The sequence below is a fragment of the Oncorhynchus masou genome, chromosome 11 (assembly GCF_036934945.1).
Source record: "Oncorhynchus masou masou isolate Uvic2021 chromosome 11, UVic_Omas_1.1, whole genome shotgun sequence".
NCBI classification, from domain to species: Eukaryota; Metazoa; Chordata; class Actinopteri; order Salmoniformes; family Salmonidae; genus Oncorhynchus; species Oncorhynchus masou.
Window position 1 is genome coordinate 21,055,691 of NC_088222.1, and position 18,405 is coordinate 21,074,095.

Here is an 18,405-nt window from a genome sequence, read left to right on the forward strand (position 1 = left end):
GCAAGAGAGAGAGCAAGAGAGAGAGCAAGAGAGAGAGCAAGAGAGAGAGCAAAGAGAGAGAGCTGGAGATACTAGAAGAGAGAGAGAGCTGGAGACACTAGAGAGAGAGAGAGAGAGAGAGAGCTGGAGACACTAGAAGAGAGAGAGAGAGAGAGCTGGAGATACTAGAAGAGAGGGAGGAGAGCTGTAGATACTAGAAGAGAGGGAGGAGAGCTGTAGATACTAGAAGAGAGGGAGAGCTGGAGATACTAGAAGAGAGGGAGAACTGGAGATACTAGAAGAGAGGGAGAACTGGAGATACTAGAAGAGAGGGAGAGCTGGATATACTAGAAGAGAGAGAGCTGGAGATACTAGAAGAGAGGGAGAGAGAGCTGGAGATACTAGAAGAGAGAGAGAGAGCTGGAGATACTAGAAGAGAGGGAGAGCTGGAGATACTAGAAGAGAGGGAGAGCTGTAGATACTAGAAGAGAGGGAGAGCTGTAGATACTAGAAGAGAAGGAGAGCTGGAGATACTAGAAGAGAGAGAGAGCTGGATATACTAGAAGAGAGAGAGCTGGAGATACTAGAAGAGAGAGAGCTGTAGATACTAGAAGAGAGGGAGAGCTGGAGATACTAGAAGAGAGGGAGGAGAGCTGTAGATACTAGAAGAGAGGGAGAGCTGTAGATACTAGAAGAGAGGGAGAACTGGAGATACTAGGAGAGGGAGAGCTGGAGATACTAGAAGAGAGGGAGGAGGGCTGTAGATACTAGAAGAGAGGGAGAGCTGTAGATACTAGAAGATAAGGAGATACTAGAAGAGGGAGAGAGAGCTGGAGATACTAGAAGAGAAGAGAGAGATACTAGAAGAGAGAGAGAGCTGGAGAGAGAGAGAGAGATACTAGGAGAGCTGGAGATACAAGAAGAGAGAGAGAGCTGGAGATACTAGAAAGAGAGGAGAGCTGGGGATACTAGAAGAGAGAGCTGGAGATACTAGAAGAGAGAGCAAGAGCTAGAAGAGAGGGAGAGCTGTAGATACTAGAAGAGAAGAGGAGAGCTGTAGATACTAGAAGAGAGGGAGAGCTGTAGATACTAGAAGAGAGGGAGAGCTGTAGATACTAGAAGAGAGGGAGAGCTGTAGATACTGAAGAGAAGGAGAGCTGTAGATACTAGAAGAGAGGGAGGAGAGCTGTAGATACTAGAAGAGAGAGAGAGAGCTGGAGATACTAGAAGAGAGAGAGAGAGCTGGAGATACTAGAAGAGAGAGAGAGAGAGAGAGAGAGAAGGAGAGCTGTAGATACTAGAAGAGAAGGAGAACTGGAGATACTAGAAGAGAGGGAGACTTGGAGATACTAGAAGAGAGAGAGGGAGAGCTGGAGATACAAGAAGAGAGAGAGAGCTGGAGATACTAGAAGAGAGAGAGCTGGAGATACTAGAAGAGAGGGAGAGCTGGAGATACTAGAAGAGAGGGAGAGCTGGAGATACTAGAAGAGAGGGAGAGCTGGAGATACTAGAAGAGAGGGAGAGCTGGGGATACTAGAAGAGAGGGAGAGCTGGGGATACTAGAAGAGAGAGAGAGAGCTGGGGATACTAGAAGAGAGAGAGAGAGCTGGAGATACTAGAAGAGAGAGAGAGCTGGATATACTAGAAGAGAGAGAGAGATACTGTAGATACAAGAGAGAGAGAGAGCTGGGGAGAGCTGGAGATACTAGAAGAGAGAGGAGAGCTGTAGATACTAGAGAGAGAGGAGGAGAGCTGTAGATACTAGAAGAGAGGGAGGAGAGCTGTAGATACTAGAAGAGAGGGAGGAGAGCTGTAGATACTAGAAGAGAGGGAGAGCTGTAGATACTAGAAGAGAAGGAGAACTGGAGATACTAGAAGAGAGGGAGACTTGGAGATACTAGAAGAGAGAGAGAGCTGGATATACTAGAAGAGAGAGAGAGCTGGAGATACTAGAAGAGAGAGAGCTGGAGATACTAGAAGAGAGAGAGCTGTAGATACTAGAAGAGAGGAGAGCTGTAGATACAAGAAGAGAGAGACAGCTGGAGATACTAGAAGAGAGAGAGAGCTGGAGATACTAGAAGAGAGGGAGAGCTGTAGATACTAGAAGAGAAGGAGAGCTGGAGATACTAGAAGAGAGAGAGAGAGAGCTGGAGATACTAGAAGAGAGAGAGAGAGAGGGAGAGCTGGAGATACAAGAGAGAGAGAGAGAGAGCTGGAGATACTAGAAGAGAGGGAGAGCTGTAGATACAAGAAGAGAGAGAGAGAGCTGGAGATACTAGAAGAGAGAGAGAGCTGGAGATACTAGAAGAGAGAGAGCTGTAGATACTAAAAGAGAGAGAGCTGGAGATACTAGGAGAGAGAGAAGAGAGAGAGCTGTAGATACTAGAATGAGAGAGAAGAGAAGAGAGGAGAGCTGGAGATACTAGGAGAGAGAAGGAGAGCTGGAGATACTAGAAGAGAGAGAGCTGTAGATACTAGAAGTGAGAGAGAGCTGTAGATACTAGAAGAGAGGGAGAGCTGTAGATACTAGGAGAGGGAGAGCTGGAGATACTAGAAGAGAGAGAGAGAGCTGGAGATACTAGAAGAGAGAGAGAGAGCTGGAGATACTAGAGAGAGAGATACTAGAAGAGAGAGAGAGCTGGAAATACTAGAAGAGAGAGAGAGAGCTGGAGATACTAGAAGAGAGAGAGAGAGAGAGAGAGAGAGAGAGAGAGAGAGAGAGAGCTGGAGATACAAGAGAGAGAGAGAGCTGGAGATACAAGGAGAGAGAGAGAGAGCTGGAGATACTAGAAGAGAGAGCTGGAGATACTAGAAGAGAGGGAGAGCTGTAGATACTAGAAGAGAGGGAGCTGTAGATACTAGAAGGGAAGGAGAACTGGAGATACTAGAAGAGAGAGAGAGAGAGAGAGAGCTGGAGATACTAGAAGAGAGAGAGAGAGAGAGAGAGAGGGAGAGCTGGAGATACTAGAAGAGAGAGAGCTGGAGATACTAGAAGAGAGGGAGAGCTGGAGATACTAGAAGAGAGGGAGAGCTGGGGATACTAGAAGAGAGGGAGAGCTGGGGATACTAGAAGAGAGAGAGAGAGCTGGGGATACTAGAAGAGAGAGAGAGAGCTGGAGATACTAGAAGAGAGAGAGAGAGCTGGAGATACTAGAAGAGAGAGAGAGCTGGATATACTAGAAGAGAGAGAGCTGTAGATACAAGAAGAGAGAGAGAGAGAGCTGGAGATACTAGAAGAGAGGGAGAGCTGTAGATACTAGAAGAGAGGGAGGAGAGCTGTAGATACTAGAAGAGAGGGAGGAGAGCTGTAGATACTAGAAGAGAGGGAGGAGAGCTGTAGATACTAGAAGAGAGGGAGAGCTGTAGATACTAGAAGAGAAGGAGAACTGGAGATACTAGAAGAGAGGGAGACTTGGAGATACTAGAAGAGAGAGAGAGCTGGATATACTAGAAGAGAGAGAGAGCTGGAGATACTAGAAGAGAGAGAGCTGGAGATACTAGAAGAGAGAGAGCTGTAGATACTAGAAGAGAGGGAGAGCTGTAGATACAAGAAGAGAGAGACAGCTGGAGATACTAGAAGAGAGAGAGAGCTGGAGATACTAGAAGAGAGGGAGAGCTGTAGATACTAGAAGAGAAGGAGAGCTGGAGATACTAGAAGAGAGAGAGAGAGAGCTGGAGATACTAGAAGAGAGAGAGAGAGAGGGAGAGCTGGAGATACAAGAGAGAGAGAGAGAGAGCTGGAGATACTAGAAGAGAGGGAGAGCTGTAGATACAAGAAGAGAGAGAGAGAGAGCTGGAGATACTAGAAGAGAGAGAGAGAGCTGGAGATACTAGAAGAGAGGGGGAGCTGTAGATACTAAAAGAGAAGGAGAGCTGGAGATACTAGGAGAGAGAAGGAGAGCTGGAGATACTAGAAGAGAGAGAGCTGTAGATACTAGAAGGGAAGGAGAACTGGAGATACTAGAAGAGAGGGGGAGCTGTAGATACTAAAAGAGAAGGAGAGCTGGAGATACTAGGAGAGAGAAGGAGAGCTGGAGATACTAGAAGAGAGGGGGAGCTGTAGATACTAAAAGAGAAGGAGAGCTGGAGATACTAGGAGAGAGAAGGAGAGCTGGAGATACTAGAAGAGAGAGAGAGAGCTGGAGATACTAGAAGAGAGAGAGAGAGCTGGAGATACTAGAAGAGAGAGAGAGAGAGCTGGAGATACTAGAAGAGAGAGAGAGAGCTGGAAATACTAGAAGAGAGAGAGAGAGCTGGAAATACTAGAAGAGAGAGAGAGAGCTGGAGATACTAGAAGAGAGAGAGAGAGAGAGAGAGAGAGACAGAGAGAGAGAGAGAGCTGGAGATACAAGAAGAGAGAGAGAGCTGGAGATACAAGAAGAGAGAGAGAGAGCTGGAGATACTAGAAGAGAGAGCTGGAGATACTAGAAGAGAGGGAGAGCTGTAGATACTAGAAGAGAGGGAGCTGTAGATACTAGAAGGGAAGGAGAACTGGAGATACTAGAAGAGAGAGAGAGAGAGAGAGAGCTGGAGATACTAGAAGAGAGAGAGAGAGAGAGAGAGAGAGAGAGAGAGGGAGAGCTGGAGATACAAGAAGAGAGAGAGAGCTGGAGATACTAGAAGAGAGAGATAGAGCTGGAGATACTAGAAGAGAGGGAGAGCTGTAGATACAAGAAGAGAGGGAGGAGAGCTGGAGATACTAGAAGAGAGGGAGAGCTGGAGATACTAGAAGAGGGAGAGCTAGAGATACTAGCAGAGAGAGAGAGCTGGAGATACTAGAGAGAGAGAGAGAGAGCTGGAGATACTAGAGAGAGAGAGAGAGCTGGAGATACTAGAAGAGAGAGGAGAGCTGGAGATACTAGAAGAGAGGGAGAGCTGGAGATACTAGAAGAGAGGGAGAGCTGGAGATACTAGAAGAGAGAGAGCTGGAGAAGAGAGAGAGAGAGCTGGATATACTAGAAGAGAGAGAGCTGTAGATACAAGAAGAAGAGAGAGAGAGCTGGAGATACTGTAGATACAAGAAGAGAGAGAAGAGAGCTGGAGATACTAGAAGAGAGAGAGCTGGATATACTAGAAGAGAGAGAGCTGTAGATACAAGAAGAGAGAGAGAGAGAGCTGGAGATACTAGAAGAGCTGGAGATACTAGAGCTGTAGATACTAGAAGAGAGGGAGGAGAGCTGTAGATACTAGAAGAGAGGAGGAGAGCTGTAGATACTAGAAGAGAGAGCTGTAGATACTAGAAGAGAAGGAGAGCTGAGATACTAGAAGAGAGAGGAGAGAGATTGGAGATACTAGAAGAGAGAGAGAGCTGGATATACTAGAAGAGAGAGAGAGCTGGAGATACTAGAAGAGAGAGAGCTGGAGATACTAGAAGAGAGAGAGCTGTAGATACTAGAAGAGAGGGAGAGCTGTAGATACAAGAAGAGAGAGACAGCTGGAGATACTAGAAGAGAGAGAGCTGGAGATACTAGAAGAGAGGGAGAGCTGTAGATACTAGAAGAGAAGGAGAGCTGGAGATACTAGAGCTGAGAGCTGAGAGAGAGAGAGAGCTGGAGATACTAGAAGAGAGAGAGAGAGAGGGAGAGCTGGAGATACAAGAAGAGAGAGAGAGAGAGCTGGAGATACTAGAAGAGAGGGAGAGCTGTAGATACAAGAAGAGAGAGAGAGAGAGCTGGAGATACTAGAAGAGAGAGAGAGAGCTGGAGATACTAGAAGAGAGGGGGAGCTGTAGATACTAAAAGAGAAGGAGAGCTGGAGATACTAGGAGAGAGAAGGAGAGCTGGAGATACTAGAAGAGAGAGAGCTGTAGATACTAGAAGGGAAGGAGAACTGGAGATACTAGAAGAGAGGGGGAGCTGTAGATACTAAAAGAGAAGGAGAGCTGGAGATACTAGGAGAGAGAAGGAGAGCTGGAGATACTAGAAGAGAGGGGGAGCTGTAGATACTAAAAGAGAAGGAGAGCTGGAGATACTAGAAGAGAGAGAGAGAGCTGGAGATACTAGAAGAGAGAGAGAGAGCTGGAGATACTAGAAGAGAGAGAGAGAGCTGGAGATACTAGAAGAGAGAGAGAGAGCTGGAAATACTAGAAGAGAGAGAGAGAGCTGGAAATACTAGAAGAGAGAGAGAGAGCTGGAGATACTAGAAGAGAGAGAGAGAGAGAGAGAGAGCTGGAGATACAAGAAGAGAGAGAGAGCTGGAGATACAAGAAGAGAGAGAGAGCTGGAGATACTAGAAGAGAGAGCTGGAGATACTAGAAGAGAGGGAGAGCTGTAGATACTAGAAGAGAGGGAGCTGTAGATACTAGAAGGGAAGGAGAACTGGAGATACTAGAAGAGAGAGAGAGAGAGAGAGCTGGAGATACTAGAAGAGAGAGAGAGAGAGAGAGAGAGAGAGAGAGAGAGAGAGGGAGAGCTGGAGATACAAGAAGAGAGAGAGAGCTGGAGATACTAGAAGAGAGAGATAGAGCTGGAGATACTAGAAGAGAGGGAGAGCTGTAGATACAAGAAGAGAGGGAGGAGAGCTGGAGATACTAGAAGAGAGGGAGAGCTGGAGATACTAGAAGAGGGAGAGCTAGAGATACTAGCAGAGAGAGAGAGAGCTGGAGATACTAGAAGAGAGAGAGAGAGAGAGAGAGCTGGAGATACTAGAAGAGAGAGAGAGAGAGAGAGAGCTGGAGATACTAGAAGAGAGAGAGAGAGAGAGATACTAGAAGAGAGGGAGAGCTGGAGATACTAGAAGAGAGGGAGAGCTGGGGATACTAGAATAGAGAGAGAGAGCTGGGGATACTAGAAGAGAGAGAGAGAGCTGGATATACTAGAAGAGAGAGAGCTGTAGATACAAGAAGAGAGAGAGAGAGAGCTGGAGATACTAGAAGAGAGGGAGGAGAGCTGTAGATACTAGAAGAGAGGAGAGCTGGAGATACTAGAAGAGAGAGAGAACTGGAGATACTAGAAGAGAGGGAGAACTGGAGATACTAGAAGAGAGGGAGAGCTGGATATACTAGAAGAGAGAGAGCTGGAGATACTAGAAGAGAGGGAGAGAGAGCTGGAGATACTAGAAGAGAGAGAGAGAGCTGGAGATACTAGAAGAGAGGGAGAGCTGGAGATACTAGAAGAGAGGGAGAGCTGTAGATACTAGAAGAGAGGGAGAGCTGTAGATACTAGAAGAGAAGGAGAGCTGGAGATACTAGAAGAGAGAGAGAGCTGGATATACTAGAAGAGAGAGAGCTGGAGATACTAGAAGAGAGAGAGCTGTAGATACTAGAAGAGAGGGAGAGCTGGAGATACTAGAAGAGAGGGAGGAGAGCTGTAGATACTAGAAGAGAGGGAGAGCTGTAGATACTAGAAGAGAGGGAGAACTGGAGATACTAGGAGAGGGAGAGCTGGAGATACTAGAAGAGAGGGAGGAGGGCTGTAGATACTAGAAGATAAGGAGATACTAGAAGAGGGAGAGAGAGCTGGAGATACTAGAAGAGAGAGAGAGAGAGAGAGAGAGAGAGAGAGAGAGAGAGCTGGAGATACAAGAAGAGAGAGAGAGCTGGAGATACTAGAAGAGAGGGAGAGCTGGGGATACTAGAAGAGAGCTGGAGATACTAGAAGAGAGAGCAAGAGCTGGAGATACTAGAAGAGAGGGAGAGCTGTAGATACTAGAAGAGAGGGAGAGCTGTAGATACTAGAAGAGAGGGAGAGCTGTAGATACTAGAAGAGAGGGAGAGCTGTAGATACTAGAAGAGAGGGAGAGCTGGAGATACTGAAGAGAAGGAGAGCTGTAGATACTAGAAGAGAGAGAGAGAGAGCTGGAGATACTAGAAGAGAGAGAGAGAGCTGGAGATACTAGAAGAGAGAGAGAGAGAGAGAGAGAGAGAGAGAGAGAGGGAGAGCTGGAGATACAAGAAGAGAGAGAGAGAGAGAGAGAGAGAGAGAGAGAGAGAGAGAGAGAGCTGGAGATACAAGAAGAGAGAGAGAGCTGGAGATACAAGAAGAGAGAGAGAGCTGGAGATACTAGAAGAGAGGGAGAGCTGGGGATACTAGAAAAGAGAGCTGGAGATACTAGAAGAGAGAGCAAGAGCTGGAGATACTAGAAGAGAGGGAGAGCTGTAGATACTAGAAGAGAGGGAGAGCTGTAGATACTAGAAGAGAGGGAGAGCTGGAGATACTGAAGAGGAGAGCTGTAGATACTAGAAGAGAGAGAGAGCTGTAGATACTAGAAGAGAGGGAGAGCTGTAGATACTAGAAGAGAGGGAGAGCTGGAGATACTGAAGAGGAGAGCTGTAGATACTAGAAGAGAGAGAGAGCTGTAGATACTAGAAGAGAGGGAGAGCTGTAGATACTAGAAGAGAGGGAGGAGAGCTGTAGATACTAGAAGAGAGGGAGGAGAGCTGTAGATACTAGAAGAGAGGGAGGAGAGCTGTAGATACTAGAAGAGATGGAGGAGAGCTTTAGATACTAGAAGAGATGGAGGAGAGCTTTAGATACTGGAAGAGAGAGAGAGCTGGAGATACTGGAAGAGAGATATGGAGATACTGGAAGAGAGAGAGCTGGAGATACTAGAAGAGAGGGAGAGAGAGCTGGAGATACTAAAAAAGAGAGAGAGCTGGAGATACTGGAAGAGAGAGAGCACAGCTTTGCAGGCAAGGTGAGGCGTTTAGAGTGGTGACTTACATGGCTGTTGAGTAGTGAGCTTCTCTGACTGGATAAACCTTCAGTCTTTTGGAGCGTCTCAATCGCCATTTCAATCTGATAGACCAAGGAGCAAAAAAATGGAAGGAAAAACAACAGGACGAAGTTGCAGTAGAACAATGAAAATACTGACACATAGAAAATCTGAAAATCCAGGACAGATCCTAAAGCAAGCATCACCAAAATTACTTCTAAAAGCCCTGCTTTGCGAAGCCAGTTTAAACTTAAATTCAATTTACTGTCTCTGTCTGTACATGGACATACTTCTTCTTCAAGCAAAACAATTCAACATGTTAACACCACAATAATATAAGAAATGATCTCAGAAGCTGTGAAACTACCATATTGTGAAACTACCATATTCAGCCACCGGAAGGGAGCACAGATCCACTGCGGTGGACTGCACTAAAGTCTAAACGCTTCGCTACAGAGCAAAGCAGAACCAACAAATATTATGGAGGAGATTACTATTTATTTACACCTCAGCTAAAACACAGCACAAGAGGAAATTCTGTTTCACAGTACTGGATGGGTAGATGACTATAGAAAACTGAAGTACTAGTTGAGAAGACCACAGGAAATAGGGAGACAACACAATTCCAGACATTCTCAGACACCGACATGAAGTAGCTAAGTGGTGCTATAGTTACTGAAGAAAGGCTTCAGATATGCATTATGACAGGCAGAAGAGAGTGGACTGGCCGTCAGGGACAGACAGGGACGCACAGGGAGGGACAGGGACAGACAGGGAGGGACAGGGACGGACAGGGAGGGACAGAGACAGACAGGGACAGACGGGGACGCACAGGGAGGGAGAGGGACAGACGGGGACGCACAGGGAGGGAGAGGGACAGACGGGGACGCACAGGGAGGGAGAGGGACAGACGGGGACGCACAGGGAGGGAGAGGGACAGACGGGGACGCACAGGGAGGGAGAGGGACAGACGGGGACGCACAGGGAGGGACAGGGACAGACGGGGACGGACAGGGACAGACGGGGACGCACAGGGAGGGAGAGGGACAGACGGGGACGCACAGGGAGGGAGAGGGACAGACGGGGACGCACAGGGAGGGAGAGGGACAGACGGGGACGCACAGGGAGGGACAGGGACAGACTGGGACGGACAGGGACAGACGGGGACGCACAGGGAGGGAGAGGGACAGACAGGGACAGACGGGGACAGGCAGGGAGGGACAGGGACAGACGGGGACGGACAGGGACAGACGGGGACGGGCAGGGACAGACGGGGACGGGCAGGGACAGACGGGGACGGGCAGGGACAGACGGGGACGGGCAGGGACAGACGGGGACGGGCAGGGACAGCTGGGGACGGGCAGGGACAGACGGGGACGGGCAGGGACAGACGGGGACAGGGACAGACGGGGACGGGCAGGGAGGGACAGGGACAGACGGGGACGGGCAGGGACAGACGGGGACGGGCAGGGACAGACGGGGACGGGCAGGGACAGACGGGGACGGGCAGGGACAGACGGGGACGGGCAGGGACAGACGGGGACGGGCAGGGAGGGACAGGGACAGACGGGGACGGACAGGGAGGGACAGGGAGGCACAGGGAGGGACAGGGACAGACAGGGAGGGACAGAGAGGGACAGGGAGGGACAGAGACAGACAGGGACAGACGGGGACGCACAGGGAGGGAGAGGGACAGACGGGGACGCACAGGGAGGGACAGGGACAGACGGGACGGACAGGGACAGACGGGGACGGGCAGGGAGGGACAGGGACAGACGGGGACGGACAGGGACAGACGGGGACGGACAGGGACAGACGGGGACAGACGGGACGGGCAGGGACAGACGGGGACGGGCAGGGACAGACGGGGACGGGCAGGGACAGACGGGGACGGGCAGGGACAGACGGGGACGGGCAGGGACAGACGGGGACAGGCAGGGACAGACGGGGACAGACGGGGACGGGCAGGGACAGACGGGGACGGGCAGGGAGGGACAGGGACAGGGACAGACGGGGATGGGCAGGGAGGGACAGGGACAGACGGGGACGGGCAGGGAGGGACAGGGACAGACGGGGACGGGCAGGGAGGGACAGGGACAGATGGGGACGGGCAGGGACAGACGGGGACGGGCAGGGAGGGACAGGGACAGACGGGGACGGGCAGGGACAGACGGGGACGGGCAGGGACAGGCGGGGACGGGCAGGGACAGGCGGGGACGGGCGGGGACAGGCGGGGAGGGGCAGGGACAGACGGGGAGGGGCAGGGACAGGCGGGGAGGGGCAGGGACAGACGGGGACGGGCAGGGACGGACAGGGAGGGACAGGGACAGACAGGGAGGGACAGGGAGGGACAGGGACGGGCAGGGACAGGCGGGGACAGGCAGGGACGGACAGGGAGGGACAGGGTCAGACGGGGACAGACAGAGGGACAGACAGGGAGGGACAGGGAATAGTAAGTAGAGGGGGGCCGTACACTCACAGTGGCCGGGGAGGCTCGGGTGGTCTGGGCTGCTGGGTGGGGGGCAGAGTTATCCATGGTGTTGCCACCGATGAGGTAGGCCCCAGAGCTGCTGATGATCTGCCCCCCAGCCAGACCCATTGTCAGCCCCCCGTTCCCCCCTCCATTGTTGGCCATGCCATGGGATGACACCACCGTGGACACCTGGGATGAGCTGCCCTGCGTGTCAAAGTAGCTCCCTCCACTGTTCTGGCTGTACAGCTGGGGCTCGGAGTACGAGTATGTCCGTCTGGGCAAAAATAGTGGAGGAAAAAGTTACACATTTCCCCCCAGAGCAATAGGTTCAGGATAATTGCCCTTTACATAAAGGCAAGTTTCAATAGAGTGCTAGAGTGCTTATTGGATGTGAATTAGCGGTACCATTCTGAGCCTTCGTGGGCATGCAATATTGCTGTGTTATTGAAAGTGGAGTTTCCATAGTTACTCAAATCACCTGAGGAGTGGCCGTGCTGACAGAGATTTCTGTATTTGTCGTTTTGACTGCAGTCACTCCATTAACCTGGCCTCTGATATAATGGCACCCTTCAGTGGCTTGACACAACTCTCTTTATAATAGCAGGTCTCAATTCAAGTGGACCAGAAACATATTCTCTCTCAACCCTTTATAAGACCTATGCCAGAACTCTGACCATACGAAAACAAATTGCAGTCAGAGGTCAGTGTAACTGCAGTATGCTGCGTCCAAAATAACACTTTTTATTCTGCGATTACTGCGTCCAAAATAACACTTTTTATTCTGCGATTACTGCGTCCAAAATAACACTTTTTATTCTGCGATTACTGCGTCCAAAATAACACTTTTTATTCTGCAATTACTGCGTCCAAAATAAAGCTGACTGCAGTTACTGCACTTGTAAAGTTTGGGGCACTGGCATGATTCTTGTTGACAAATCATCTGAACTTTAAGAAATATCCACTGCCCTTTTTCATTTAGAAGACATTACTGTACTCTTTTCGGTCTAGTTCTGTGGAGGAGGCAAGAATGTGGTACTAACACACAGTTAACAGACTCAAATAGATTGTGTGTATGTGTGCTCAGCTCACTTGTTCTGCCCTGAAGTGAGACTGTGTTCAGCTCGCCTGTTAGCCGGGCTGTACCCCTCCCTCAGAGACTGCTGTCTGTCTGTGACTGTGTGTCTGTCACTATGGGACAGGCACAGCCTGGGCTAGTCAGTAGAGTGTATCCTGTCCCCAAGCCCAGGAGAAGACTCCGTAGCACTTCTAGATACTCCTGGTCATCTCCAGGTGACTGCACATATTCAAACAGTACTTCACTGTGCTTGTACTGCCCCTGCCATGTTTGTGTGGCAGAAATGCTGCTGTGAAGTGACTTTAGCTGTTGCCATTGACTACAGAGAATACATTAAAGCAACTATGTACAGTGCCACTGCAGCAGAGGGGTGGCAAAAAATGGGTGAACAACACGAAACACTCACATGTTCCCGTTGGTATAGACGCCACTGTTCTCCTCCACGTACTGCACCTGTTGTGCTGGGTATACATGCTGAACCTGTTGAACAGTCTGGGCCTGCAACAACACAGTGAAGCGTTAGATACAAATCTCACTTACACACACACACACACACACACACACACACACACACACACACACACACACACACACACACACACACACACACACACACACACACACACACACACACACCTGAGAGGACACCTGCTGGGCAGAGCCTGCAGGCTGCACAGGCACAGCGGTGTGGACAGTGGAGGCGGATTCAGCGCCTGCCTCAGGGGTCTGCATGGCGCCTGCAGAAGAGAGAGAGGACACATTGGTCAACTGGGTACGACCAGAGCAATAGACGGAGGGGACTATAGAAAACCACAAGCTCTGAACTCTGGCCTACCACCACAGTGGCTCAACAAACTCCACTGCAACGAACTCCACAAGCAACCTTCTTCTCAATTTGGTTTGCATACACAGTACCAGAACAATTAATGAAAAGGTGTGTCTGGGTCTGGGAGTAGAAAATCAATATGACATAAATCCTAGATGATTTGGCAATTATTATTATTATACAGTAAGGGAAAAAAGTATTTGATCCCCTGCTGATTTTGTACCTTTGCCCACTGACAAAGAAATGTTGAGTCTATAATTTTAATGGTAGGTTTATTTGAACAGTGAGAAACAGAATAACAACAAAAAAAAATCCAGAAAATGCATGTCAAAAATGTTATAAATTGATTTGCATTTTAATGAGGGAAATAAGTATTTGACCTCTTCTCAATCAGACATATTTCTGTCTCCCAGGTGTCTTTTATACAGATATAGAGCTGAGATTAGGAGCACACTCTTAAAGGGAGTGCTCCAAATCTCAGTTTGTTACCTGTATAAAAGACACCTGTCCACAGAAGCAATCAATCAGATTCCAAACTCTCCACCATGGCCAAGACCAAAGAGCTCTCCAAGGATGTCAGGGACAAGGTTGTAGACCTACACAAGGCTGGAATGGGCTACAAGACCATCACCAAGCAGCTTGGTGAGAAGGTGACAACAGTTGGTATGATTATTCACAAATGGAAGAAACACAAAAGAACTGTCAATCTCCCTCAGCCTGGGACTCCATGCAAGATCTCACCTCGTGGAGTTGCAATGATCATGAGAACGGTGAGGAATCAGCCCAGAACTACACGGGAGGATCTTGTCAATGATCTCAAAGCAGCTGGGACCATAGTCACCAACAAAACAATTGGTAACACACTACGCCGTGAAGGACTGAAATCCTGCAGCGCCCGCAAGGTCCCCCTGCTCAAGAAAGCACATATACATGCCTGTCTGAAGTGGAGGTCGACCGATTATGATTTTCAACGCCGATACCGATTATTGGAGGACCAAAAAAGCCAATACTGATTAATCGGCCGAATTTGATTTATTTATTTGTAATAATGACAATTATAACAATACTGAATGAACACTTATTTTAACTTAATATAATGCATTAAAAAAATCTATTTAGCCTCAAGTAAATAAAACGTTCAATTTGGTTTAAATAATGCAAAAAAAACAAAGTGTTTGAGAAGAAAGTAAAAGTGCAATATGTGCTATGTAAGAAAGCTAACGTTTCAGTTCCTTGCTCAGAACATGAGAACATATGAAAGCTGTTGGTTCCTTTTTACATGAGTCTTCAATATTCCCAGGTAAGAAGTTTTAGGTTGTAGTTATTACAGGAATTATAGGACTATTTCCCTCTATACCATCTGTATTTCATATACCTTTGACTATTAGATGTTCTTATAGGCACTTTAGTATTACCAGTGTAACAGTATAGCTTCCGTCCCTCTCCTCGCTCCTCCCTGGGCTCGAACCAGCAACACAACGAAAACAGCCACCCTCGAAGCAGCGTTACCCAGCGTTACCCATGTAGAGCAAGGGGAACAACTACTAGAAGGCTCAGAGGAGTGACATTTGAAACGCTATTATAGCGCGCTAACTAGCGAGCCATTTCACTTCGGTTACACCAGCCTCATCTCGGGAGTTGATAGGCTTGAAGTTACAAACAGCGCAATGCTTGACGCACAACGAAGAGCTGCTGGCAAAACGTACGAAGTGCTGTTTGAATGAATGTTTACGCGCCTGCTTCTGCCTACCACCGCTCAGTCAGATACTTGTATGCTCAGTCAGATTATATGCAACGCAGGACATGCTAGATAATATCTAGTAATATCATCAACCATGTGTAGTTAACTAGTGATTATGATTGATTGTTTTTTCTAAGATAAGTTTAATGTTAGCTAGCAACTTACTTTGGCTTACTGCATTCGCGTAACAGGCAGTCTCCTTGTGGAGTGCAACGAGAGAGAGGCAGGTCGTTATTGCGTTGGACTAGTTAACTGTAAGGTTGCATGATTGGATCCCCCGAGCTGACAAGGTAAAAATCTGTCGTTCTGCCCCTGAACGAGGCAGTTAACCCACCATTCCTAGGCCGTCATTGAAAATAAGGATGTGTTCTTAACTGACTTGCCTAGTTAAATAAAAGGTATTTAAAAAAATAAAAATCGGCAAATCTGCGCCCAAAAATACAGATTTCCGATTGTTATGAAAACTTGAAAATCGCCCCTAATTAACCGGCCATTCCAATTAATCGGTCGATCTCTAGTCTGAAGTTTGCCAATGAACATCTGAATGATTCAGAGGACAACTGGGTGAAAGTGTTGTGGTCAGATGAGATCAAATACTTTTTTCCTTCACTGTATACTAATGAACAGTGGTGTCATGACGTTGCCCTCTTTGGGTATAGCAAGCCCCATCCCCCTCTCCCTGCCTCCCCCTTGCCTCCTTCAACTAGGCTGGTGTGGTCAGAGAGAGGTCGTACATTCCTGAGGAGAAGACCCTGCCACATGGTCACACAGTATAAGAGGCAGAGTCAATTTTCAGAGAGAACAAAGGAATTTCTTCCAACCTCACAGAACTTGAGGTACGAACAAATTTTATGGTCCCGGAGAAAGTATAAAAGATCGGTGAAGAAACCAGCTACGAACTGGTCCGTTTGTTACAACTTGGAGAAGCTCATGGAAGACGGTGTGGCCACATTACCATAACGCTGTTTATATAATAGCCTCAGATATGAGGTTTACATCTAATTGTTGTATAAGATGAATGAGTGAGTCTGATACTGTTTACACAATTTTACATTGTGATTTTGGACTGTTTAATGAAGGAAACGCCAATTCCCTTTTGAGTTTAACTGAATCAGAGGACCGCCCCTGAGCCCAGTTAGGGTCAGGCATCCTGGGACAGCCCTTTTTCTGCAATTCGGAATAAAACCCAACTTTGAGAAATTATCACCAGACCATGATTGTCTCTAATAGGAGAGGATGAAGGTTGTAGACCATTGCTGAATCTTTTAACCATACCACGTGGTTAAACTCTTAGACTATCGATACCGACAGAATAAGAACAAGTCTTTGATATTAATTACTAGTCTGCAGCTAGGAATTCGGTATCATTGAATGCGAAGAACAACAACCGCCGAAACATCCATTCTATAACAAATGAATGAATGTCACTCTGAACTATTCCCTCTAAGCAAGAGAGAGAGAGAGAGAGAGCGAGAGAGAGGACGAAACTCTCCAACAGAAAAACTTTTCAACAGCGATCAAGACAACACACTGAGCGTAAATATATATATTGATTGCAATTGTTCCGAATGAGTGATCGTTCATGTGCAAAGGATTAGCATTTCAATTGTTATAATTATCAGCTTTGTAGTGTCTCCTCTCAGTTGACCCCCACTTCCCCTTTTGTCTAACAAGCCGCGATGCCGGTTTAGCCCACTAGGGCACATTCCCTTATCATTTCTTGTAACCACATTTACATTGGTTTGCTTGTTTATGCATTTCTGTGAATTACTTAGTTAGTAATAAATACATTATTTAAGACAATTGATGTATGGATGACTCATAGGGAAGACTGGGTTCGTGCAGATAACCAACAATTTACGACGTTTGGAATGAGACTAACGTGAGGTAAAGTAAATAATTAATTAATCAGAAGACTATGGATCAGATATGAAAATATCTGAAAGGTTATATTAGGAAATTATAATCTTGTAATCGGAATATTTTTCCTTGGTGGCCCGACTTCCTAGTTAAATACAGTTACATGATTAATCAGTTGATAGCGTAATACTAATTACAGAGAATCTTTGATAAAAAGTAAGTCTTCAATTTAATGATAGTAAAGACACGACAGTGGTCATTCAGATCCTGGAAAGACAGGAAGTAAGCTTCTGTACCAATCATCTATGCACAGATTCAGTCACAGTGCCATAGAAATGGCAGGTAGCCTAGAGGTTAAAAAAAGTGTTGGGCCAGTAACCAGAACGTTTCTGGTTTAAGTCCCTGAGCCGACTAGGTGAAAAATCTGCTGATGTGCCCTTGAGTAAGGCACTTTTATTAATTTATTTAACCCTTATTTTACCAGGTAAATCGGTAAAAAACGACCTGGGGAATAGTTATAGGGGAGAGGACGGGGATGAATGAGCCAATTGTAAGCTGGAGATGATGAGGTGACCATGATGGTATGAGGGACAGATTGGGAATTTAGCCAGGACACCGGGGTTAACACACCTACTCTAACGATAAGTGCCATTAGAACTTTTAGTGACCAGAGTCAGGACACCTGTTTAACGTCCCACCCGAAAGACAGCAAGAAATTCTCCAGAAGTCTCAGAGATCTGGTGGTAAACTCTGATTTACCACCCCAGAATATCCCTGAACAACATCTATTTGCACCCCTACAGATGTAATGGCTGTGCTCAATGCATAGCTATTGTAGATCCTTCAAAACACCCCAAAACAGGGGAGGAGATCCCAATCAAAAGGTGTTATCACATGCTCACATGCTCAGGTAGTTATTTATCTTATAACTTGTTATTGTGGTAAAAATGAAGTTGGTAAAACGAAAAATCTCGGAGCATCGTAGCACCATCACGTGCAAAAACTTGACATACCCAGTGACGGTCCACTTTTTGAAAGCAAACCACTATATTGTCCCTACGTTATATCAGCATCAAACATGTCACCCTCCCTAGGAGAGAGGGTGACCTCGACAATTTATTGTTAAAACAAGAGGCTGCCTGGATCATATTTAAAGACCCTTAGATCTGAAGCCATTCTTGTGATTTTGATATTCATTGTAAATATTTGTAGGCTTATGTAGCCAAATTGTATCTATGACTATATGCTGTCCATTTTTTTTTATATGTTCTATTTATATCTGTAAATCAACCAATGACATCAAGCCACACCCGGCCATGATCACAGACACCCGTGTGTCCTCTGAAACTATATAAACTAGTGACCCGCAGTGTTTGTCATTATACCCTGATGAAGACAGCTTGTCTGTCCAAATGTTGGATATTAGATTATTCAATTATTGCATCTGAGCTCCTAGAATGTGCGGCTCTCCTTTTTGTTTTCATGGGTCTGGGATTTGAAAATCAATATCACTCACAGAGACAAAAATCCTCGATGATTTGACAATAACTATAATATGATTATTATAATATACAGGTTGACTAATGAACAGTGATCATTCAGATCCTGGCAAGACAGCAAGTAAGCTTCTGTGCCAATCGTCTATGCACAACATTCACTTTTACATTCACAGTACCATAGAAATGGCAGGTAGCTTAGCGGTTAAAAGTGTTGGGCCAGTAACCAATAAGGAGCCGACTAAATGAACAATCTGCCAATGTACTCTTGAGTAAGGCACATAACCCTAATTGCTCCAGTAA

At 47.1% G+C, this 18,405-nt stretch overlaps 1 protein-coding gene across 2 annotated transcripts in view; it reads right to left on the minus strand.

Moving 5' to 3' along the window:
- Positions 1-18,405, minus strand: part of LOC135548306 (transcription factor RFX3-like) — a 67,417-nt gene that overhangs the window by 35,521 nt on the left and 13,491 nt on the right. Inside the window, exons 2-6 of one of the 2 annotated variants that reach the window (XM_064977768.1) lie at positions 13,747-13,913; positions 12,816-12,916; positions 12,586-12,677; positions 11,111-11,378; positions 8,640-8,714 (exon numbers count right to left, since the gene is read on the minus strand). In XM_064977768.1, the coding sequence (XP_064833840.1) occupies positions 8,640-8,714; positions 11,111-11,378; positions 12,586-12,677; positions 12,816-12,916; positions 13,747-13,768 (558 nt within the window). In that variant the 5' untranslated portion in view covers positions 13,769-13,913. Of the gene's footprint in view, positions 1-8,639; positions 8,715-11,104; positions 11,379-12,585; positions 12,678-12,815; positions 12,917-13,746; positions 13,914-18,405 lie in introns of both variants that reach the window. The other variant, XM_064977769.1, reaches the window with a different exon arrangement.